Source organism: Monodon monoceros, unplaced genomic scaffold (genome assembly GCF_005190385.1).
Source record: "Monodon monoceros isolate NGI ecotype Baffin Bay Population unplaced genomic scaffold, NGI_Narwhal_1 Super_Scaffold_10, whole genome shotgun sequence".
Lineage (NCBI taxonomy): Eukaryota > Metazoa > Chordata > Mammalia > Artiodactyla > Monodontidae > Monodon > Monodon monoceros.
The window spans coordinates 57,013,034-57,037,747 of record NW_021703766.1 but is presented as its reverse complement, the minus strand read 5'-3'; the positions used below and the strand labels follow the sequence as shown (position 1 = coordinate 57,037,747).

The following is a 24,714-nucleotide window of genomic DNA, read 5'->3' as shown; positions in this document are numbered from 1 at the left end:
TTTTAGTCTCCAAGGTCTTCCCTGAGTTCCAAAGAGCAGACTCAAGCAGTTCCTAATTAGGGAAGTGAGGGAATACAGAAACAAAGGAAAAGCAGTCAAGGAAGAAAAGTAATGACAGCTTAAACAATAGTTCAGCAATAAACCAGAGTCCTTATTCCTCCTCAAGTGATACATATAACAACAATCTGACACATATCTTTGTGCTGTTCAGCAGAAACCAAGACCCCCACCCAGGTGGAAGATGGCGACTACATGCTGTCCACAAGCACATAGACCCCAGATAAGATAAGATAAGATAACTAAAACATCACCCTGTTACCTCAATACTAAGAAATCAGAAGAAAGTCCATGAGCTGCAACACTCAAACCAAATGTTGCCTTTAAAAACCCTTCCTTGTGGGCTTCCCTGGTGGCACAGTGGTTGAGAGTCCGCCTGCCGATGCAGGGGACACGGGTTCGTGCCCCGGTCCGGGAAGATCCCACATGTCGCGGAGCGGCTAGGCCTGTGAGCCATGGCTGCTGAGCCTGCGCATCCAGAGCCTGTGCTCCGCAACGGGAGAGGCCACAACAGTGAGAGGCCCGCATACAGCAAAAAAAAAAAAAAAAACCCTTCCTTGAAAACCACTGGGGAGTTCAGGTCTTTTGAACATTAGCTGCCCATTCTTCTTGCTTGATGCCCTACAGTAAATGCTGTACTTCACTTCATCACAACCTTGCGTCAGTAGATTGGCTGTGCTGCACATGGGCAAGTGGACCTGAGTTTGGTTCAGTAACACAAATTATGGTTCTACCTGACCCTTGTAGTCTAACAATAAATGACACTGAAAATGTCATTGAAAATTTGTATATCGTGGCACATGGCTCCTTTATAGGACCTGGGGACGAGGTCCCCTCAATGGTGCTGGGAATTATGTGAACAAGGGAATAAAATTCATGTTGGTCACAGAAGCACTGGGGGTTCTCACAACAAAGGCCTCCTCTTCAGGGTGGCTTCTGACCTCTCCGAAAATCCTGGCACCAGTCCACCAATTAGGACCACAGAGACCTGCAGTCTTCCTTTCAAGGCCTTGGGAAGCAATGCAAATTAATCTGTTCACCTCTACATGCTAACAGATCACAATTCTGCTTCCAAACCCCCATGGAAGAGAGAAAAGAACCACCAAAATTAAAAATGCAAGAGGAGGCCTTTACAAAAGATCACAAACCAGAGCAACATGCAGCAAGCAGTTTCCACGTTGGTAAATTAGAACCTGGAAAAATTCATCACAAGTATGATGTGAGAACAATGATGTCCCTGAAAAAGGTAGTCCTTCTTAGCAAGCTGAGGATAGGTCCTTTGGACCCAACCTGGGTAAGGTCCATTCCCTAACATCAGAGAGAAAGAAATGAGGATCCTGCTAAGGGTTTGGGCTATTCATAATTTCCTCACGCAGATGGGAGAACAGAGTTCAGCTTTCCTGAGCCTGTTGGAGTGGTGCCTTATGTACAGGGGTGAAATGGCTTCAGCCACAGAAAGTGGCAGTGACATAAATCTAACAGCAGCTCTGGGCAGGTTACAAGGTATAATGCATCTCCTTAAAGCCTTAGATGTAACTGAAACTTATGAGCAATCTTGCATGGTGGATGTTTGAATAAATGAGGTTTAAATTCAGTTAAATGGCTCTCACACAGTCTCCTCCAGTATTGCTATACTGAGTGAGGAAATAAAACATTCCCTGCACACTTAAGGCTTTTCTCCAGCATGAACTCTCCAGTGTCTGAGGAGGTTAGGTTTGCGGCTAAAGGATTTCGCACATTCACTACATTCATAAGGTCTTTCTCCCGTGTGAACTCTCTGGTGTTGAATGAGGTCAGATTTGTGGGTAAAGAGTTTCCCACATTCACTGCACTCATAAGGCCTCTCACCAGTGTGCCTTCTCTGGTGTTGAATGAGGCTAGAACTTTGGCTAAAGGATTTCCCACACTCATTACACTCATATGGTTTTTCCCCAGTGTGAACTCTCTGATGTTGAATGAGGCTAGCACTTTGGCTAAAGGATTTCCCACATTCCCCACATTCATAAGGCTTTTCTCCAGAATGAATTCTCTGGTGTTGAATAAGCCCAGAGCGTTGTCTAAATGATTTCCCACATTCACTGCACTCATAAGGTCTTGTGCCAGTATGAATTCTCTGGTGTTGAATGAGGTCAGATTTGCGGGTAAAAGATTTTCCACATTCAGTGCACTTGTAAGGTCTTTCTCCAGTGTGAACTCTCTGATGTTGAATGAGGATAAATTTGCGACTAAAGGATTTTCCACAAACACTGCACTCATATGGTCTTTCTCCAGTATGAACACTCCGGTGTCGAATGAGGTTAGAGAACTGTCTAAAGGACTTCCCACATTCACTGCACACATAAGGCCTTTCTCCACTGTGAATTCTCTGGTGTTGAACGAGTTCAGACTTGCAGCTAAAAGATTTCCCACATTCGCTACACTCATAAGGCATTTCTCCAGTGTGAACTCTACCATGTCGAATGAGATTAAATATTTGTCTAAAGGCTTTCCCACATTCACTGCACTCATAAGGCCTTTCTCCAGTGTGAACTCTCTGGTGTCGGAAAAGGCTAGAACTTTGTCTAAAGGACTTCCCACATTCACTGCACTCATAAGGTCTTTCTTTAGTGTGAACTCTCTGGTGTTCAATGAGGTTGGATTTGTAGCTAAAGAATTTCCCACACTCACCACACTCAAAATGCATTCCTCCAGTGTGTTGTCTCTGGTGGTGAATGAGTTTGGATTTGTGACTGAAGACTTTTCCACATTCACTGCATTCATAAGTCCTTTCTCCAGTGTGAATTTTCTGGTGTTTTCTAAGACTAAAGTTGTGGGTAAATAATTTTTCACGTTCTCTGCATCCATAAGGCTTTGTGCCACTGTGAATTCTCTGGTGTTTAACAAGGCCAGAGATATGGCTAAAGAATTTCCCACATTCACCACACTCATATGGCCTTTGTCCAGTGTGAATTTGCTGGTGCTGAACAAGTCTGTAGTTGCAGTTGAAGGCTTTCCTGCATTTGTTACACTCATAAAGCCCTTCTTTAGAGTGGACACTTTTATCTTGAACAAGTGTGTGGCTGTGGCTGGCAAATTTTTCACATTCACCCCACTTGCAATGACTTTTTTCACTGTGAAAGGCCTGTCCACTCTTGCTGCCACTCTGTAGTTCCTCACTGTTGGGTGTGGCCTGGTGCTGGAGAAGGCCCAAGGTGGCTGGGAAGTCCTCCCCAACCTCCCCACAGGTGAAAGGCTTCCCTGGCACAAAGAAGTTGCAGCTCCTTACAAGCGAGGCCCTGTCCACATCTCTCTTCCAGGGCTTCTCTCCACTGTCATGCTTCTGTTGCTGGCGAAGGTTTGCAATGAAACAGAAGCATCTCACATATGTGCCACCCAAGTCTGGTTTCTGCAAAGGGTATACTCTTTGGTGCTCGGCTTGCTGCAAAATATCTTTTAAGATGGGGACACACATCTCACAGGGGTGGGTCTTCTGGGTGGATGGACCTGCCTTAGAAGCCCTAACCTGTGACTCTCCTTCTACAGATATACTCTGCTCAGAAGGGGCCTCCTCATCTTCTGTTCCATGGCAACAACCTGAAAGCAGAGAAACGCTGAGGAAATGCATGTTTACTTTGGTGGGAAAGTGAAGCCGCATTACAAAGGTGTGTCAGACACAACAAAGAATGAGCCATGGGTTTGTTCTAAAAACAAGGAAGCTGGGGGCAAGCTGAGGAAGTAGTTGCTTGGCAGCAGTGGGCAGGCCTCTGAAGATCACAAATAGGGGAGACCGCACCAGACAAAGGACACAAGGATGGGTTGCACCACACAGAGCAGAGGCAAGGCTTCCAACTCATTCCTCTCCCAACAACCTTCAGATGTGGGGCAGGCTGGTTGTGTCCTGCCCCAGTAAAATCCAAATGGAATCAAGTAGCTGGCATTCAAGGAATATTTAAGGATATGTGCACACCTCATGATACATGTGCAGGTCAGTGGGGGAGAACACTGCAGAGAGAGCAGTACAGAGGAACAGGTGACCCATGGAAGCCACAAAGGTGAAGGCAGTCAGGAGCTGGAAGTCACAGATGAACTAACAAGTCAGCAAAGTGTCAAGTATGGGGAAAAGGTAGAAATGAGGTGAAGTCAGTGGCACTACTGGTCACTGGGCAGGCTCCTGGTTTAATATGAAAACAGCCATGATGTCATATCCTCCCCCAGCTGTCACTCACCAGGCCCAGGCAGGCTCTCCTCTGAGACCATCTTACCATGTCTACTCTGTGAAACAACCAGGGTTCTCTCTGCACCCTCCATTGTACAACTACTCAGAACCTGAATAACGCAAGTCTTATGAAAAACAACATAGGGGAGTGGCCAGCACTGGCCTAGAACAACTTGCCATATGACAGTATTCAGTAAAGAAAACATTACATATAATTGAATCACTTTGCTGTACACCAGAAACTAATACAACATTGTAAATCAACTATAGTTCATTTTTTAAAAAAAGTCTCTAATAAAATGAGATATTCCTGGAGAAGAAAAAGAAAACATTACAAAAAACAACTAAAGGAGAGTCTTACAAAAACAGCCCATGGATCATGTAAGTAATGACCATGATCTGGCACAGGCAGTCACAAAGAACTTTAGCTAGAAGAAGGGGGAAGAACTGGAGGCCATGGATCTGGACATAGTCACTCCACCAGGGAGAGGACAAGCAAGTTGGGATTCATTAAGCCAACTACAAGATTCCTGACTCCCAGACCCATCTCTGCACTTTTGGAGGCAACAGGTGTTACGGATGCTTGGGGAGTCCATTACTCAGGGCATGACACACAGCTCAGTGCTGGCATCCACAGCACATCTGACAAGAAAGTAGAGGAAATTAGCAGAGCCCATGATCCAGCTGTGGAAAAGACAATGCTAACTCCAGGGAAAAAAGGAAAAACAGGACATCATCTCAGAACACTGGAAAGAGTGTGAAGGTCTTACCCAGGGATGCTACAAGTGCAAAGTTTTCCAGCATCACATTGTAGTACAGGAGTCTCTGAGCCTCATCAAGGAGCCCCCACTCCTCCTGGGAGAAGTCAATGGCCACATCCTCAAATTTCATACCCTGTCATAATGGAGACAGTTCATTCCACCATCAGCTTCTCTCCTATGATTCCAAGATCATCATGCCACGTTCCCCACTCCCCCCACCCCCAGCCCCAATCTATCCTCTGCTCACTCTACTCCCCACCTCAGAGGAGATACCAGACCTTGGTGCCATTAGAATCACTCTCTCCTTATATTCCCACTGATTCTGTGTCTTCCCACATCAATAGGCAGATGAGCAGACAGGTGACATCTGACCTCTGGGTCTTGCAGGTAGGCCACATTGCCTCTTGTCAATAAGGTGGGTGTCACAAACATAGGTTAGGGAGAGACACTGGCCACAGGGAGGGTGTGAGTGATCGGACACTGGTCTTTCCTTCACCCTTATGACCCCAACAACAGGGTTCTAGGGCCATTAGTTCACACTACCTCTTCACATGCACATCTTTCTTTGAACCACACTTCGCTCTCACAGCTGCATTCCCGCAGGGACAACTTCAAAGGTCACACAGCCTTGCCATGATGGGGATAGTTCATTTCATGACCAGCTTTACCCTTAGGATCCTAATTTCACCACCTCCCCAATCTATCAGTTGCTTACCCCTCTCCCTTCCCCAACTCATGAAGATTTCCAAGCTCAGGTGGCACTGATACCCATTGTCTCATCATGGTCCTATTGATCACTGTATCAGCCCTCAATAACAGGCAGGTGGGTAGACAGATGTCATCTAAGCTCTGGACCTAGCACATAAAGCCACAACACCCCACTCTTCTCAGGCAATTCCCCTGGGGTTCCCCAGATCATTTCTCCCAGACACCACCAAACTTGGGCTCACCCTTGACACTTATGCCAACACCAGGGCCCTGGAACCATGAGTTCACACTCCCTCTCCATGTGCACATCACTCTTTCCATCACAACTGTCTCACAACTTCACTCCCACAGCCACAGCCTCCCTCCTGCCCTACACCAAAATCATCTCCTCAGCCTCTCTATTCATTACTCAGTATATGTGATCCACAGAATGCTTGGCAAATTCAAACATGATCAAGTACGACCCTAGATGGTGATGGTCCCCACTGACAAAGGCAGCCTTGAATCCTGCTATGAAGGCCTCCTTCCTTGACTGTCCCTTGCTTCAACCTTACCCACTAAGAACCACATCAGATCTCAGATACTCATGGCCCTACTCCACTTGTGCTGCACTTGATGAACCCTCACCAGTCATAGCTTTCCTTTCTCCACCTAACCCTCATTCAAGGCTCAGCGCCTGGCCCTCTACATCATCTGTGAGTTTCCCAGATGACCGCTTGTGTCCCCAAGCTAATCTGCCAGCCTGACTAGAACACCCCAGGTCCCACCAAGGGTTACAACAAAACCCTAGTGAGTTGGTAGAGCAGTGAATAAACACCAGCTTGTCTGAATTACTCCTGATGATGCCTCTGCATCCATCTCATGTCCACTGATCTTTCAGAAGCCTTGGTTGCATGCCAAACCATTTACCCTTATAACCCTCTCTGTGACTAACTCCTTCACCCATGTTGTGACACCTACCTCCCACAACCAGGGGTCCAAACAGGAAGCCCAGTCCGCAGACCCATTCTCTTCTTCCTAGGCTATTATTACCATTATCCTCCTGACCAGGACTCCCTATACTAAAATGATCTACAGCTCCTCCCTGGTCCACACTGTCTACTACCTTTTGGATAAGTCTCCATCCCAAACTCCTCCTCAGGGGAGGATGCCCACAAACTGCACTCTGAAACACCTCATATCCTTAAGAGGTCAAGAATAAAACTTCTGATATCCCCAGTGAAAATTACTCTTACTATGGACTTTCTCATATCAGTTGGTAGAGCTTCCATCCTTCCACATGCAAAATCCATACTTTCACTTCATCCCTGACTCCTTCTTTCAACCTCAAAATTAGGAAATCCAGCTTGCCATACCTAAAACACCAATCCAGAATCCAGCCACATCTCCCACCTCCATGGCCACCACCCTGGTCCAGCTACCAGCACACTCACCCAGACTATAGGAGTATCCTTCTCCCTGGTCTTCCTATCACCTCCTTTATGCCAATATGTTCTCCATGCTGCAGCCACAGGGAGCCTGTTGAGACCTGGGTCAGATCACCTGTCTCCACTGCTCCAAATTTTTCATTGCTCCTATCACCTCCAGAAGAGACACCCAATTTCTCACAAAGCTGTTCCAGGGAATTCCCTGGTGGTGCAGTGGTTAAGAATCCGCCTGCTAATGCAGGGGACATGGGTTCAATCCCTGGTCTGGGAAGATCCCACATGCCATGGAGCAACTAAGCCTGTGTGCCACAACTACTGAGCCACAGAGCACAGCTCACCTAGAGCCCATGCTCCACAAGAGAAGCAACTGCAATGAGAAGCTCACGCACCACAAGTAAGAGTAACCCCCGCTCACTGCAACTAGAGAAAGTCCACACGCAGCAATGAAGACCCAACGCAGCCAAAAAAAAATAGCTGTTCCAGACCTACCTCCTGTTCCACTGCTCTCAGCTACCATGAGAAAGAAAAGATACCTGCACGTCCCTGAACCCTCCCTCACCTCCCCTCCAGGCCTTTGCACATTCTGGTACCTATGCCAGATCTGGTACTTTCCTCATCTGATTCCACTCGTTGTCAAAAATAGGAACCATCCTACATAACTCTAGGCCTGGTGTTTGTTCAAGGCCCCCAGGCCCAAGGCCTGGAAGAGTGGCAGAACAGTACCAGGACGCTATTACCCCAGAGACCACAAGGGTGGGGTGAGGACTAACGAGACCCTGAAATAAACTCCACAAACCAGTATCACTAAGCGATTCCGTAGTTACAGGAATCTGTGGAAAAAGAGAGGTTGTTTGAGAGTTTGACCACCACGGCCAGCATCCTTGGGCTCAGACCGCTAAGTACCCTTGGCCAGCCCAGGAGCCAGGTGACCTCGAGATGTCTGAATTACCTCCGGGCCTCAGTCCTGAGAGCAGACTCTTGCCAGCTGTGTAATCTTTTACAGGATTCGACCTTTCCCGTATCTATTATCTCTCTTCTCGTCTCTTCTTCCTCTGAGCAGCCTTAGGAAAACTTTTAGAATCCTATCTCAGTGTCCCTCTTTTGCTCACACCCTTCAGAATGAAAGTAAATCTCCTCAGGCACAACTTCGCCTCAGTCTTTGTGTCCTGCAGACATGAGACGGACTCTAGGTTTCCTGGATCCTCCCGCCTCAGTCCGACCTCCCAGCCTTTGCACTTGCGGGTCCCTCCGCCTGCCACCCTCTCCCACGCGCCATCACACTGTCAGAAAAAGACCTACCCACGACCGGCTCACCGTCCCGGACACCGCGCCCCGAGCTGCAGGCACGTGAGCAGGCGCCCCGCACTTGGGTCTTTAGTGTCTGGGGGGGGTGAGGGCGGTGAGAGCCCGGAAGACGAACGTTTACCTGAGGCGGGTCCCTCAGCGCCGCCGCCATCGGAGTCTGTGGACGAAGCGGAGTCTTGTGGAGGCCTCTGACGCCTTCTCTTTTAGGACCCCTGGCCCCGAGCCTCTGATTGGGCGACCCGACCTGAGAAAGGCCAAAATGACCGCCACAAGGAAGACGCCAGAAATCCCGCCCCGAAGCGAAGCCCACGCACGGAAGTACCTCTGCCCTGGGCTTTCATTGGCTCAACTCCGCCACCATTGGGCGCATTGCCCTCTGGGTAGTGTAGTTTCCACAGCTGCGCAGGAGGAGATTCCCGGAGTCTACCTTGGCCAAGAAACGTTCTGCGCAGCACGGAGAAGTATAACCATTATTTTGTAATAACTTTAAATGAGGTACACGCTATAAAAATACTGAATCACGAGACCCCTGGCGGTCCAGTAGTTAAGACTCCGCGCTTCCACTGCAGGGTAAGATCCCACATATCGCTTGACGGGGCCAAAAAAAAAAAAATTAAATCACTATGTTGTATACGTGAAACCAATATAACATTGTAAATCAGCCATACTTAAATTAAAAAAAGAAAGGTTCTGGGGCACTGAGAGTGGCGCTGGGAAATGACTAACCTTGGGGAGAAAGGAATGTGATTATCCCTTTTTAAAGGGGCGGTTCGCAGGTTTCCGGGGAGTGTTGTCTGCCACGGATCATTTGTTTAGAAACATTATTCCGGTCTCTGTAAGCTCAAAATGGCCCCCTGTGGCTAAAAAGATTATTCCAATTATTTCCAAAGGCTACAAATGCGAGCGGACATATTCTCATTCAGACTCAAAATGCATCCGCTCTTAGCTGGAATGTAATAAACGTTTTATTGCTATTCAAATACATACAGTTAGAAGTGTTGGTTGTTTTTTAACTCTGTATGTTTAGTTAGGGCCATGACTCGGAAGATGAGTAACGATGTTTAGGCCTCCCTGAAATAGGACAAGAAGTTGTCTCTGCCTCTGTTTCCCAGAGAACATCTGTCATGCCTGTATCCTCACTGATTGTGTCTAAACAATAAAGCAGAACTGTCTAGCCACTTAATATTTCTTACTCAATGACCAAAGATATATTCCGTTCCTTTAGGAATCTGACATCTATCTCAAATGGAGAGCAATTTATGAAATTGTTTTGGTACAGTGTAGTGCCTGCTCAATGAGTGATAGTGTTCTCAGGCAGAGGGCATGTGCAAAAGGGGCATCTGAACCCCATCATCTCATCTCCTTGCTGGGAGGGGGTTATCATTTCTCCAGTGATTGTTGGGGCTGTTGTGAATGAGGAATAAATGATATCGGGAAAAAAAAAGTTGTGAAATGCGAATTATAAGGAACTATTTATAATGATTATGTAGTTAGTCAAAGATAGTGGCAGAGATAAGTCTGGGGAAGCATCTGAGAAGGGTGAAAAAAGTTAAGATCTCAATAATTTTTATTAGGAGATACTAAAGTCTGAGAAGAGATGAGTTAAGCTGAGCTCAATATTTTTCCCTGATTTAAACACTTATTTTTATTGGCATATAGTTGATTTATAATATTATGTTAGTTTCAGGTGTACAACATAGTGATTCAAAATTTTTATAGATTATACTTCATTTAAAGTTATTACAAAATAATGGTTGTAATTCCCTGTGATGTACAATATATCCTTGTTGTTTATTTATTTTCTACATAGCAGTTTGTACCTCTAAGTCCCCTACCCCTATCTTGCCCTTCCCCTCTTCCCTCTCCCCACTGGAAACCACTACTTTGTTCTCTGTATCTGTGAGTCTGTTTCTGTTTTGTTATATTCACTAGTTTGCTGTCTTTGTTGGATTCCACATATAAGTGATATCAAACAGTATTTGTCTCTCTTTTTCACTGAGCATAATACCCTCCAGGTCCATCCATGTTGCTGTAAATGGCAGAATATCATTTTTTATGGCAGAGTGGTATTCCACTGCGTGTGGGCATGCATGCATGTGTGTGTGTGTGTGTACCACATCTTTTTTATCCATTCATCTGTTGATGGGCACTTAGGTGGCTTCCATATCTTGGCTATTATAAATAATGCTGCTATGAACATTGGGTGCATGTACCTTTTCAAATTATTATTCTTGTTTTCTTTGGATATATACCCAGGAATGGAATTTCTGGATCACATGGCAGTTCTATTTTCAGTTTTTTGAGAAACCTCCATTCTGTTTTCCACAGTAGACATTAACTGCTCTGGGACATCCAAGGAATGGGGAAACGATCACGAAAATAAATCCAACAATAACAGCAGCAGCAGCTGAGTCTCCATGAACCTCACTGTGCACCTGCCCTGGGCTGAAGGCTTCAAGTGCCATGATAAAGGGACTGTCCCCAGTTCGGCAGCTAGACTCCCAGGTTTGAATCCAGCCTCTTGAATCTGATACTTGTCTGTAGTGTGACCTTGGGGGACCCACTTCATCTTTGTGATCCTGGATTTCCCCAGCAATACAGTAATAGCTCCCAATACCCAGAGTGCTGTGAAAATTAAAAAGAAATTCTCAAAATGCAAATCCTGGAATTCTGGTACCAGTACAGGCTGTATTTTGTTGCTTTGACTTACCGTCACAGAGGCTACGGTGAACACCTTCATCACCTCCCTGTCACAGTCAGTGAAGTAAATCTTGGGGAACTCTAGAGTGGCCCACAGATTCCCTGGGATTCCACAATGAGACCTCAGTAAACTGAAGACACGTCTTCCAGTGGACCAGAGGGTTCTAGGAAGCCCCATTTGTTTCTCAGAAGCACCTGGGGACAGAAGGGCCCAGAGGTATATGGCTTGGGGATATCACCTGCAGGTGTGGCTGGTGGTGTAGCCACTGCACACAGAACGGGCACCTCAGCTCCTCCAAAGGCCTGGGCACAGGGCTGCTCTTTATCCCCATTTTACACAGGAGACAACCCAGATAGTGGATTGCTTTGCCTGTTGTCCCAGTGATGGCCGGTGACGAGATTTAAACCCACATTGTATGGCCCACGTTTGGGGAGTCTGATCACTGACCTATTCTTTGGCTTCCAGAAGGGCTTCAGAATGTCTATCTTAATACCACCTGGTCCACCTTTTTTTTTTTTTGTCTGCATTGGGTCTTTGTTGCTGCGCACAGGCTTTCTCTAATTGCAGCAGGCAGGGGCTACTCTTCGTTGTGGGCGCAGGCTTCTCATTGCAGTGGCTTCTCTTGTTGCAGAGCACGGGCTCTAGAGTGCAGGCTCAGTAGTTGTGGCATGCGGGCTTAGTTGCTCCGGGGCATATGAGATCTTCCCGGACCAGGGCTTGAACCTATGTCCCCTGCATTGGCAGGCGGATTCTTAACCACTGTGCCACCAGGGAAGTCCCACACCTGGTCCGCCTTAAAGTCCTGCTCCAACCCACCAATCCCCAAGATAGACAAGGAAAACGGGTGAAAACTACAAAGCAGGGCTTTATTATATTATTAAATGTCTAACTTAGGAAAGTGATGAAGTGTGTTAATAATGCAGATAAATCTATAATGCAAATTAATTGTGTATGATAAATATGAACATTACATTGTGTATAGCATACAAACTTGCAAAAATTAATAATTTATTTGGCTGCATCGGGTCTTAGCTGTGGCACGTGGGATTTTAGTTACGGCATGCAGGATCTTTCATTGCAGTGCGTGGGCTTCTCTCTAGTTGTGGTGCGCAAGCTCTAGAGCACGCAGGCTTAATTGCCCCACTGCATGTGGGATCTTAGTTTCCCAACCAGGGATCGAACCCATGTCCCCTGCATTGGAAGGCAGATTCTTAACCACTGGACCACCAGGGAAGTCCCCAAATTTGCAAAAATTAAAAAATATTTTTCCGGAATTGAAAATAATTATTCCATAAAGCAAAAGAATCACTTATGTTATTCAAGGAGTAAAATGGGTAAAATTCCAATATATCTTTCTTATTTCACTGTCCTATTTGTTAAAAGGAAATATCCCTAACTCATAAAGGAAAATAGCCTAAATGATATGAGCATACACTTTACCAAAGACATACAGATAGCATATACACATCCGAAAAAATGCTCATTATGAATCCTTAAGGAAATCCAATTAAACCAACACTGAGATAGCATGACAAACTTATTAAAAGGGCTAAAATTGGGGACTTCCCTGGTGGCAGAGTGGATAAGACTCTGCACTCCCAATGCAGGGGGCCCGGGTTCGATCCCTAGTCAGGGAACTAGATCCCACATGCATGCCACAACTAAGAGTTCACATGCCACAACTAAGAAGCCTACCTGGCACAACTAAGACCTGGCACAACAAAATAAATAAATTTTTTTTTAAAAAGGAGGGCTGGGCTTCCCTGGTGGCGCAGTGGTTGAGAGTCTGTCTGCCGATGCAGGGGATGCAGGTTGGTGCCCTGGTCCGGGAGGATCCCACATGCCGCGGAGCGGCTGGGCCCGTGAATCATGGCCGCTGAGCCTGCGCGTCCGGAGCCTGTGCTCCACAACGGGAGAGGCCAGAACAGTGAGAGGCCCGTGTACCGCAAAATAATGATAATAATAATAAATAAATAAATAAAAATAAATTTTAAAAGGAGGGCTAAAATTAAAATAATTAAATCAGGATTCACTAGGATGTGAGGAAATGGAACCCTCATACACTGCTGGTATGAATGCAAAAAGGTAGTCATTTTAGATCAAAATTTGTTAGTTTCTTCAAAAGTTAAACATTCACCTACCCTATGACTCTGACACTGCACTCAAAGTTATTGAAAAAAGATAAAATATATTCATTTTAAGAAATGTACACAAATGTTTGTATCACGTTTATTTTTAAATTGTCAAAAATCTGGAAATAACCCAAATGTCCATAAACAGATGAATGAATAAACAAATAGCGATTTACCCAAATGTAAGATTACTCACCGAAAGAAAAAGGTGAAGTATTCACATAATGTCATTGATGAATCTCAAAGTAGTTATACAACATAAAGTAAACCTGGAAAAGGGGTAAATATTTAATGATTCCCACCATATAAATTCTACAAAATGCAAAGGTATCAATTTTAAGTGAAAGTAAATTGATGATTATTTGGAGGGAGGGAAGGGCAGGGCGAGATTATAAAAGGACATGAGGTAAATATACAGCAATGGATATGGCCATTATAACTATGATGGTAGTTTCACAGGTTCATACCTACATCAAAACTTACCAAATAGCATACTTTAAATTATGTATATAAGAAAATGTATAAAGTTTAATTCAATGTAAATTATACCTTTAAATAAAGCTATAAAAAATGGCTTTACATTTCACAAATCTGTGCATCCCTTTTAAGAAAATAAATTTGGGAATGCTATAATGACCACCATGTCTCTCCTTATGCCCTCTGAGAATCAGTCTTGCCTCAGTGGAAGCCAACATTGGTGAGCAATGAAGGATGTTTCCAACCATGTCAACAGGAATACAGACTGGGTCACAAAGCTACATCCCAGGACTACAGATCTGCATTTTCACTACCTTTGTGTTCCCGCCTCTGCAGTAACGGCCTTAAGGAGAATATCAGTGAGAGACTACAGGGATCCACAAACCTTTACATGGGAGACCAGTGGTCAGCTTCCCTGAGCACACTGGGATGGTGACTGATGCAAACTGTGGGGACCTGCCAGGTAGTAAAGGTAAAAGGTCTTTGGCCATAGAAATTGGCAGTGACTTAAATTTGGCAAGAGCCCTGAGCAGATCAGAGAGTATAAGAAGCCACACATGCTTTCATATAACTCAAACTTACAGGGGATCTCCTAACTGTGAACATTTGTACAACACTGAATTCAGATAGATGGCTCCTTTAGTGCCATTATAATCAACAGGACAATCGCACATTTCCTAAAAAGCTAAGGCCTTTACACAGTGTGAACTCTTTGATGTTGAAAGAAAGTAGATTTTTTGCTAAAGGATTTCCCACATTCATTACTATTACAAGGTGTTTCACCAGTGTGAACTTTTTGATGACAGTGAAGTCTGGAGCTGAAGGTGATAGATTTCCCACATTCATTGCACTCATAAGGCCGTTCTCCAGTGTGAACTCTCTGATGATCATGGAGGCCAGACCTAGCAGTACAAGATTTCCAACGTGCACTGCACTCATAAGGCCTATCTCCTTCGTGAACTCTCTGATGATAACGGAGGTTTTTGCTATAGGTAAAAGACTTCCTGCATTCATTACACTCATAAGGCGTTTCTCCAGTGTGAACTCTCTGATGATAACGGAGGACAGACCTATCAGTAAAAGACTTCCCACATTCAGTGCACACATAAGACCATTTTCCAGGGTGAATACTCTGTTGCTGAGTAAGGATAGAGCTATAGCTAAAAGACTGTGCACATTCACTGCACATGTATCATTTTTCTCCAATGTGACTTTTTTGGGGATAAACAAGCAAAGATTTGCAGCTAAAGGATTTTCCACATTTGCTGTACTTGTACTACCTTGCCCCAGTATGAACTCTTTCATGTTGACTGAGGGTCGAGCTCCACTTAAAAGATTTGCCACATTCACCACACATGTAAAGCCCTTCTATAGTGTGGACTTTCTGATGCACAACATACAAGGATTTGAACCTGAATGCTTTCCCACAGTCCTGGCATACAAAACACTGTCTTCCAGTGTGGACACCCTGGTCCTGATCAAGTGTGTTTTGGGGTTTGAAGGCTTTCTTGCATTCTCCCCGGGTATAATGAATTTTTCTTCTTCGACAAGTCACCCCACACTCAGAGATTTTTTTGGCTTCTCCCGGGAGTGAGTGGCCTGTTGCTGGAGGTGTCCTGACAAGACTAGGAAGTCCTTCCCAAGCTCCCTGCAGGTAAAAGCCTTCCATGACTCCTGGAAATTGCAGCTCTTCACAAGTGAAGCCTTGTCTACACTGCCTAAGAAGGGTTTTTCTCCCACGTGCTGCTTCTGGTGTTGTTTGCTTGCCCTGAAATAAAAACATTTTTCACATGCCCCACACCTCGAGTTTCTGGCTGTGTTGTGTTCTCTGCTGCTCAGCCAACTGGAAAATGACTCTCAAGACTGGACTACAGGGCTTCCTTGGTGGCGCAGTTGTTAAGAATCCACCTGCTAATGCAGGGGACATGGGCTCGTGCCCTGGTCTGGGAGGATCCCACATGCCACAGAGCAACTAGGCCTGTGTGCCACAACTCCTGAGCCTGCACTCTAGAGCCCACGAGCCACAACTACTGAAGCCCAGACGCCTAGAACCTGTGCTCCACAACGGGAGAGGCCACCACGGTCAGAAGCCCATGCACCTCAGCTAGAGAAAGACCGTGCACAGACCGTGCACAACAACGCAGCCAAAAATAAATAAATAAGTAAATAAATAAATATTTTTTAAAATAAAAAAAAAAAACTGGACCACACATCTGACAGGGGTGGGTCTTCTGGGAAAATGGAGCTGGACTGGGAGTTCTGGCCTGTGAGATTCCTACAGAAATGCTTTGTTAAAAGGGTACCTCTGCATCCTGTGCTCCACAGCAGCAACCTGAACCCAAAGAAATACTGGTGAAGTATATGTTGACACTATAGGAATGGGGCAAGCCCATCACAAATGTGCATCTGTCATATCTAGGCATGGGTCCAGGGATACTTTTGAAGACAAGCAGGTTGAACTCTGAAGAAATGGCTGCTGTGCATTGCTGGGCTCCTAAAGTCACCGAATGGTGGAAACCCCACCAAGGGAAGGACACAAAGACAGTGTATAACAGAAGGAAAAGAGGTAGGGTTTACAACTTACTCCTCTGTCATTGGCTTCCTACAGAACCATTCCTGTTGGTTGACATGAGGCTGTGTAGAAGAATGTGAATGTACCCATCCCATGAAAATCAACTGTAACAGAGTAGATACTGTTGAAACTCAATATAAGGATATATGCACACCTCCAAGCACAGCATGTATGGCCTGATGTTGGAGAACATTACAGGGAGACCTGTCAAAGAAATGGTTGAGATGTGGGGTTTAGAGAGATGGAGATTACTGCTGGAAAGAAGCCAGAGTGGAAATGATAACTACTAGAACTGACAAGTTGGCAAAGTATCAACAATGTGGAAGAACAAATGGCAATGGGATGTGGACACAGGCAATGGAAACAAAACACTGGTTGAATGGGACAGATCTCTGGTATGGTCTTACACACAGCCCTGGTGTCACACCCTCACCAACTGCCATTCACCAAGGCCAGGCTCCCTCTGAGCCCACTCTTCCATGACTGGAGTCATGTCTATCCTGTGATGCACACAGGATTCTCCCCCCAACTCCTAGCTGAGCAAGTACCTGGGACACATGATGCAAGTCCTAAGAGAAAAACAGCACAAAAGAATGGCCAGGGGGCTTCCCTGGTGGTGCAGTGGTTGAGAGTCTGCCTGCTGATGCAGGGGACACGGGTTTGTGCCCCGGTCCGGGAAGATCCCACATGCCGCAGAGCGGCTAGGCCCGTGAGCCATGGCCACTGAGCCTGCGCGTCCGGAGCCTGTTCTCCGCAACGGGAGAGGCCACAACAGTGAGAGGCCCGCGTACAGCAAAAAAAAAAAAAAAAGAATAGCCAGCACTGTCCCAGAGCAACTCAGCACAAAAAACGACCAGAGAAAAGGGATCTATGTGAGTGATGTCAGTGAGATGACAGAATAAGAGATACTAGCATTCATTCCCCTTCCAAAAACAATTAGACAGCTATCAATGAATAAAAATAGCCCTGGGGTGGATGCGGGGTACAGCATAAGTGTCCAATTAAGACAAACAGCAACACAGTGGAGCAAAAGAAGGAGAATAACTGCACAGAAAGGATCGCTGGGAAAACTGGCTTAGCAGAGATGCCTGGATGGTTAGGATCAAAGTACGTGAGAACTACTTGTGTCAGCCACTGGGCTTGTGCCATCATGGTCCCTAGTGGCCTGCTCTGTGGAGAACCCTTGCAGGCTTTGTCACTGACAACAAAGAACCCCTCCGATAGCAGCAGAATCCCCAGTTTTCACATTAGACGATCCTGTAGAGTTCATCAGCATGGATTCCAAAGGAAATCCCCTTAGCCATAACATCCTCAATGGGAGAAAAGGAGATCAGTGGATTCCCAGCAGTCTTTGTCACCAAAGACTCCAAAAGCCATTGCCACCACTGCATACTACTGCTGCCATGGTCACTGAGGACCCCTACAGTCTTCACCACTCTGATCTCAGCTGACAGATCTGCACAGAGACTATATTCCTGGGGTCTTCACTGGAGTCAACACCACAATACCATACCCAGCCAGCACCCTTGCATTCACATGAAGGTGAAGCTATTTCTCTAACCAAAATTCACCCCAAAATGTTGAAAGAAATGACTGATTCACCACACATACACACATGGACACAAGGATAAAAGAAACATGAAAAACAAGGAAACATGATACCATCAAAGGGACATAATAATTTTCCAGTAGCCAACCTCAAAGAAATGGAGATCTACGAACCACCAAAGGATTCAAAATAAATGTTTTAAGGAAGCTCAGTGAGGGGGCTTCCCTGGTGTTGCAGTGGTTGAGAATCCACCTGCCAATGCATGGGACACGGGTTCAAGCCCTGGCCCAAGAAGATCCTACACTCCACAGAGCAACAAAGCCCGTGCATCACAACTACTGTGCCTGTGCTCTAGACCCCATGAGCCACAACTACTGAAGCTTACACGCCTAGAGCTCGTGCTCTGCAACGAAAGCCACTGCAATGAGAAGCCCGCGCACTGCAACGAAGAGTAGCCCCCACTTGCTGCAACTACAGAAAGCCCATGTGCAGAAACGAAGACTCAATGCAGCTAAAAATAAATAAAATAACTTTTAAAAAAAGGAAGCTCAGTGAGCTACAAGAGAACACAGATAGATAACTCAACATGGTAAGGAAAATGATACAGGAACAAAACAAGAAGTTCAGAGAGACAGGAATCATAAAAAAGAATCAAACAGAAATTCTGAAGTTGAAGAATACAACAAATGAAAAGAAAAATGCAACAGAGTATCAACAACACACTTGGTCAAGCAGTGGAAAGAATATGTGAACTCAAACACAGGTCATTTATCATCCAGCCAGAGGGGGGAAGAAAGTGAAGTCAGCATAGGTAAACTATGGAATACCATCAAGCAAAACAATATTTGCATTACTGGAGTCCCAGGAGGAGAGATAGAAAGAAAAAGTGTCAGAAAGTTTGAAGAAATAATGTCTGACTTCCCAAGTCTGGGAAGAGATGTGGACACCCAATTCATGATGCTTATAGGTCCATGTACAGATTCATTCCAAAGAGGATATTACCAAGACACATTATAAACAAAACTGTCAGTAAACAAGCAAAAAAACCCAAACAGAATTTTGAAAGCACGAAGAGAAAAGAAACCCCTTCACTCAGGGAACCCTCATAAGGCTATCAGTAGATTTTTCAGCAGAAGTCTTGCAGCCTAGGAGAGAGTGGGATGATATACAGTTGGTTCTTTGAATCTGTGAATTCTAAACCTGCAGATATAGAGGGTTCACTCTGTTCACTGTACTATGCCATTTTATATAAGGAACTTGAGCATCCACAGATTTTGGTATCCACATGGGCTCCTGGAACAAATATCCTGTAGATACTGTATTCAAAACACTGAAGAAAAAAACTGCCAAACAAGAATACTTTACCTAACAAAGCTGTCCTGCACAATTAAGGAAAGACTTTAGACAAACAAAAGCTGAGGGAGTTCATTGACACTCAGCCTGACTTCTAAGAAATGCCAAAGGGAAAAGAGACTACTTAGTCCTGGGCCTTGCACATTTTTCTTTCTCTCCATCTGAACTCAAGGCCTCTGTTGCAACCATGCTCCACCAGATCACTGGTCAGGCCAAGAAGCATCCTAGCTTGATCCCCCTCTTTGTATTTATTAGAGTGGGAGGTACTGGAGCAGCATTGTATGTCTTGCACCTGGAATTGTTCAATCCAGATGTTAGCTGGGACAGAAAGAATAACCCAGAGAGTTCCCTGGCAGTCCAGTGGTTAGGACTTGGCATTTTCACTTCTGTGGCTGGGGTTCAATCCCTGGTCTAGGAACTAAGATCCCACAAGCCACTCAGCATGGCCAATGAGGAAAAAAAGAAAGAATAACCCAGAACCCTGGAACAAACTGGGTCCCAATGATCAATACAAGTTCTACTCAGTGAATGTCGATTACAGCAAACTGAAGAAAGAAGTTCCAGATTTCTAAATGAAATGTTTCACTATAATGCTTCTTAGAATGAAGGTCTTCCAGAAGCCATGTGCACAATTTTCCACTTAACCAGGAAATATTTCCCCTCTAAATGCATGAAATCACATTGTTGTTTTGTGTTGGGGTTTACAGTGATTAATAAATATCTGAAACTTGAAAAAAAATAAAAAGAAGCCAAAGGGAGTTCTTCAGGCAGAAATGAAAGGATAATAAATAGAAACATGAAAACATAGGAAAATACAAAACTCACTGGTAAAACTGAGTATGTAGTAAAATTCAGATTACTATAATACTGTGTTGGTGGTGTTTAAATCACTCAAGTATAAAAGTTAAAAACAAAAGGATTAAAAGAAAAGGATTAGATTATAGCCACAATAATTTGTTAATGGATACACAATATAAGAACATGTGAACTGTGACATCAAAAACATAAAATGTGGTGGTGGCAGGAAGAGTAAATTCTGAATGGTGTCAGGAAAACTGGATATCCACAGGTAAAAAAAAAATGAAACTGGACCCCTGTCTTATACCACTTATAAAAACTAACTTGAAATAGATTAAAGACTTAAATGTAAGACCTAAAAACGTAAAATCCCTTAAAGACAAACTAAGGAAAAAGTTCTGTGAAATTAGTCCTAGTGATGATTTTTCTGGATATCACCAAAGCACAGGCAATGAAAGCAAAAATAAACAACTAGGACTACACCAAATGAAGATACTTCTGCATAACAACGTAACAATCAACAACAAAAAAAGGCAATCTACAGAATGGGAGGAAATATTTGCAAGCCATGTATCTGATAAGATGTTACCATCCAAAATATACAAGGTATTCAAAAGACTTAATAACAAAAAAAATAGAGTTAAAAAATGGGCAACGGACGTGAAGAGAATACATACAAACAGCCCACAGTTATATGAAAAATGCTCTTCACTAATAAGGTAGACTTCATTAGGCTCACTACAAGATTATATACCTCAAATCATTACCTATTAGAGATCAGTACAGCAGATATTAAGCTACAAAAGAAAGGAGAAAGCAGTGTAAGCAACCCAGCCCTGGCTATGACAGCAACTACTCAGAAAGCTAAGCAAGGAAGCAGTTCCCATGGTCCACATGTGAGAATAAGACAACATCCTCTGAAGAAAAGGAAGGGAGGAAAGAAAGAGCCTAGTCCAGGTCACTGGGAAGAGTAAGGGGAAAAAAAAAAAGAGTAAGGGACTTACTCTTCAGCGAGGATACAAGTGCAGAGTTCTCCAGCATCACTTCGAGGTACAGGCATCTCTGAGCCTCATCAAGGAGGCCCCATTCCTCCCAGGAGAAGTACATGGCAATGTCCTGAAAGGTCACACCACCCTGTCATGATTAGTACAAATGAAACTACGAATATTCTCTGAGAACCCACAATCCAACTCCTCACACATCTCCACGATCATCCTCTTTCAAAGCTCCCCACCTCAAAGGAGATACCAGGCCCTGGTGCCACTGATGCCCATGCTCTCCTCAGGGTTCCATTGATTACTGTGCTCAGCAACAAAAGATGGAGGGGCGGGGGGCGGCAGCAGCACATAAATGCCATCTAAGCTCTGGGCCTGCCAAGCAATTCCCTTGGGGCCTCCCAGATTGTGCCTCCAAGACACAAATTTGGGCTCATGTTTCACCCTTAAGGCCCCAACTCCAGGACCTGTGGACCGTCAGCTCACAATTCTCCCCTTGTGCACATCATTGTGTAGACACATCTCTCACATCTTCAGACCCCACAGTTGCACTTCCCCAGCTCTGCCACCTTCCTGCCCCACACCACAGACATCTCCCTGGACTCACCCATGTACTTGGCAAACAGCATCCAGAAGAGTGCTTGAAAATTACTAACATGATTTAGTACAACCCCAATCCTCTGATGGATCCCACAGCCAGGTAAATTCTCAATGCTGCTTTGATGATTGATGTTGCCTGTGATCTTTGTTTCAGTATTAACCACCCAGAGCCACATGTGAATTTCAGATATCCATGACCCTCTTCCACTTCCATGCTGCACTTGCTGTCCATTCAGCCACCACAACCTTCTGCTCTCCACCCAAACTTCATTAAAAGCCCAGTCTCACATGCCCGGCACAGTGACTCTCCCAAGCCCATATTCGCCCCAGACCTTATTCACTAGCAAGAATGAAACATCCTACAACCCATCAAAGCTCACCACCAAATCCTGTTGAATTCATACAGTACTGAATTAGCAGGAGCCCTGTCTCAGTGTCATCTTGTCTCAATTACTCCTATGCCTCCTGGACATAGGAGCAGCTATCTCCAGTCCATTCATCCCATGGAAGCCTTGGCTACTTGCTAGATCAACCCACACCATTTCCACTATCACCCCTCTCCCTAGTCTCTTTTTGTGAGGTCCAGCAACCCCAATAGTGTCAAGGAAGAAAACTACTCCTTAGTATGCAAACTAGTCCTTCTGACTCTCCAATAGCGTTGTCACTAAAACCTGCATTCCCTTCCTAAACAACATCCACAGCTCCACCCTGGTCTACATAATATCCACCACTTTTGGAAGTCTCCCTCCTGAAAGCCTTCTCCAGATTTCCAGACCTGTGTGTCCAACTGCCCACTCCACTAACTGTTCTCTGAAACTTTTCAGAGTCTTAACAAGACCAAAACAAAACTTCTGATGTTCCCAAGGAAAATTAACCTACCACCAACTTTCCCATCCCAGTTTGTTGGAGCTTCCATCCTTTCAGCTGATAGGATGAAAAACTCTAGGATCATCTCTGGCTCCTCCTTTTTCTCCCTCACCTACACCATCCAAAGTCTACTCAGCTCTTTCATTAAAAATGGACCTGGAATCCAACCTTTTCTCCCACCTCCATGGTCATAACTCTGGTCCATCAACACTCATCTGGATTATAGCAGTAACCTCCTCCTGAATTCCCTGCCACCTGCCTTAACCCCATAATCTCTTCTCCACTGTGTAGCCAGGTGGAGCCTTTTAAACCTAAATAAGACCAACTCCTTTCTCTTATACAAATCTCCCATTATCTCCATAATAGATGCCCAGATTCTCAGGCAGCCACATTACAGGCCTGATTCTTGATTCCTTGCTCTTTGTTCTTAACAGAAAGAATGGAGACCTACTGTACCCTGTTCCCAACTCAGTCACACTGAACATTTGCTCATGCTGCTATATGTTCCTGAGATAACTCCCACACCATATGTTTACACTGGTTGCCAGAAATAGGAACACCACTATGTTACCGATTGGCCTGCATTGGGGTACTGCCAGGGTCCCCACAGGCAAGAGACAGGAAATCAGCACGCGAAGTACCTCAAGACACCAAATTTCAGACACTATACCGCTGATGTCAGGACTAGTGAGGACCTGGGACATACTCTCTTTCCTTGTGTAAATTCCCTAAGTTCTTTTTTAACCTCCAGAATATGTGGGAAGAGGAAGGAACCATGGCTGGGTTCCATGTGCACAGGACTCCCCCGTATCCCCACCCAGCCCTGGAACCAGGTGACTTCGGATTAATTTACTAACCTCTGTGTTTCAGTCTTCAGAGCTGCCTATTACCAGATCTCTGACCCTGGACAAGGACTCTACTTATCTGTGCCTCACTATTCTCATCACGCACATTTCCGACTGCTCCCTCTCTGAGCAGCTTTTTGGTAAACTTTTAAAACCCTAATATAGGGGTTTCCCTGGCAGTCCCGTGGTTAAGATTCTGCGCTTCCACTGCAGGGGACTTGGTTTCTATCCCTGGTTGGGGAACTAAGATCCCACATGCCGAGTGGTGCGACCAAAAAATAAATAAATAAATAAAACCCTAATACAGACTGTGTCCCTCTTCCATTCACAACTCTCCATGGCTCCCAGGTCCCTCTGTTTGCCAATCCAGGCGTGACTCTCCCTCACACTCATTGTCCCCTAAAAACAAAGGCTGGACCCCAAGTTTTCAGAAGCCTCCCGGCTCAGTCTTACCTCAAAGCCTTTACACATGCCGGTACCTCCGCCTGTAACCCTCTCCCACGCGCCATCGCACTCTCTGTGAGAAATAGGAACCCCATCTTCCTGGACACCGCGGCCTGGGCTGCGGGCACGTGAGCAGGCGCCCCGCACTCGGGTCTTCCGTGTCTGGTGGGGGGAGGGCGGTGAGGGCCCGCAGGACGAGCGTTTACCTGAGGCGGGTCCCTCAGCGCCGCTGCCGCCATCGGACTCTGTGGGCAGAGCGGGGCCGGGAGCAGCAGTCCCTACCTCTACTCAGAGATATACAGCCTCTGACACGGTAAACAAGTCCGAGGGAAACAAAAGTGGCCTCAACCAGGAAGTAGCCGGAAGTCCAGCCCTGACACGCTTCCTAAGACCGGAAATGCCCCTGTCCTGGTCTTTCATTGGAGCAACACTGCCCTTCTTCTGGTGCAGTGTGTTCTGGGCAATGTAGTTCCCATAACTCCACAGGCCTGCGGGAAGGGGCACTCCTCATCCGCTCCCGCGGAGCAAAAGCCCTAGGCACTTCGAGGGACGCTGGGAAAAGGCGTCCAGGCTTCAAGAGTGAAGGGAGGGGCTTCCTTTCCTCTTAAAGGGGCCGAAGGCGGACTGCAGGGGAGTGTTGTCTGCAGTTCTTCAGCACTGTAAAGTATTTAGAGATGTAGGTGGGGAAACTTTCCTCTACCCAGTTTTTACCTTTTCAGCTCAAGCTCTGTAACAAAAGGCAATAACAAGAGAAAAACAAACAGGATTTTATTGACATGTTTATACATACATGAGAGAGACAGGGTTGAGTAACTCAAAGAATTGAGTTAGACACAGGGAGATGTGAGGGCTGACATCTGCAGGCAGAAAGAACCGCGGCCTTAGAAAGGGCCGCAAGTTTGGAGAAGGTGCAGTTACTCTCCGGCTC

At 45.5% G+C, this 24,714-nt stretch overlaps 2 protein-coding genes across 3 annotated transcripts; both read right to left on the bottom strand.

Annotated features, from left to right (window-relative positions):
- Nucleotides 1-586: 586 nt before the first annotated feature.
- On the bottom strand, nucleotides 587-9,277 carry LOC114907941 (zinc finger protein 551-like). The gene is made up of 3 exons (XM_029244082.1): nucleotides 8,575-9,277; nucleotides 5,023-5,146; nucleotides 587-3,630 (listed from the first exon to the last, which is right to left on the bottom strand). The coding sequence occupies exons 1-3, from the start codon at nucleotides 8,602-8,604 to the stop codon at nucleotides 1,724-1,726; spliced, it is 2,061 nt and encodes a 686-aa protein (XP_029099915.1). The 5' UTR covers nucleotides 8,605-9,277; the 3' UTR covers nucleotides 587-1,723.
- Nucleotides 9,278-10,737: 1,460 nt separating this feature from the next.
- LOC114907971 lies at nucleotides 10,738-24,123 on the bottom strand. Of its 2 annotated transcripts, none has more exons than XM_029244144.1 (2): nucleotides 21,040-24,123; nucleotides 10,738-11,348 (listed from the first exon to the last, which is right to left on the bottom strand). In XM_029244144.1, the coding sequence occupies exons 1-2, from the start codon at nucleotides 21,140-21,142 to the stop codon at nucleotides 10,825-10,827; spliced, it is 627 nt and encodes a 208-aa protein (XP_029099977.1). In that variant the 5' UTR covers nucleotides 21,143-24,123; the 3' UTR covers nucleotides 10,738-10,824. The 2 variants fall into 2 exon arrangements, 1 of the variants encoding a protein (XP_029099977.1); XR_003796828.1 differs by lacking the exon at nucleotides 10,738-11,348 and adding an exon at nucleotides 13,105-13,555.
- Between the last annotated feature and the right edge of the window lie 591 nt (nucleotides 24,124-24,714).

What these genes read in the sequence shown, in the direction of transcription:
- LOC114907941 (XM_029244082.1), bottom strand. Translation starts at nt 8,604, where the DNA reads ATGGCGGCGGCGCTGAGGGACCCGCCTCAG. An exon ending in CGCTGAGGGACCCGCCTCAG is followed by an intron (nt 5,147 to 8,574) that starts GTAAACGTTCGT and finishes CCATTATGACAG; the next exon opens with GGTATGAAATTTGAGGATGT. An exon ending in TGCACTTGTAGCATCCCTGG is followed by an intron (nt 3,631 to 5,022) that starts GTAAGACCTTCA and finishes CTCTGCTTTCAG; the next exon opens with GTTGTTGCCATGGAACAGAA.
- LOC114907971 (XM_029244144.1), bottom strand. Translation starts at nt 21,142, where the DNA reads ATGTACTTCTCCTGGGAGGAATGGGGCCTCCTTGATGAGGCTCAGAGA. An exon ending in ACTTGTATCCTCGCTGAAGA is followed by an intron (nt 11,349 to 21,039) that starts GTAAGTCCCTTA and finishes TTCTGTCCCCAG; the next exon opens with GTGCTTCTGAGAAACAAATG.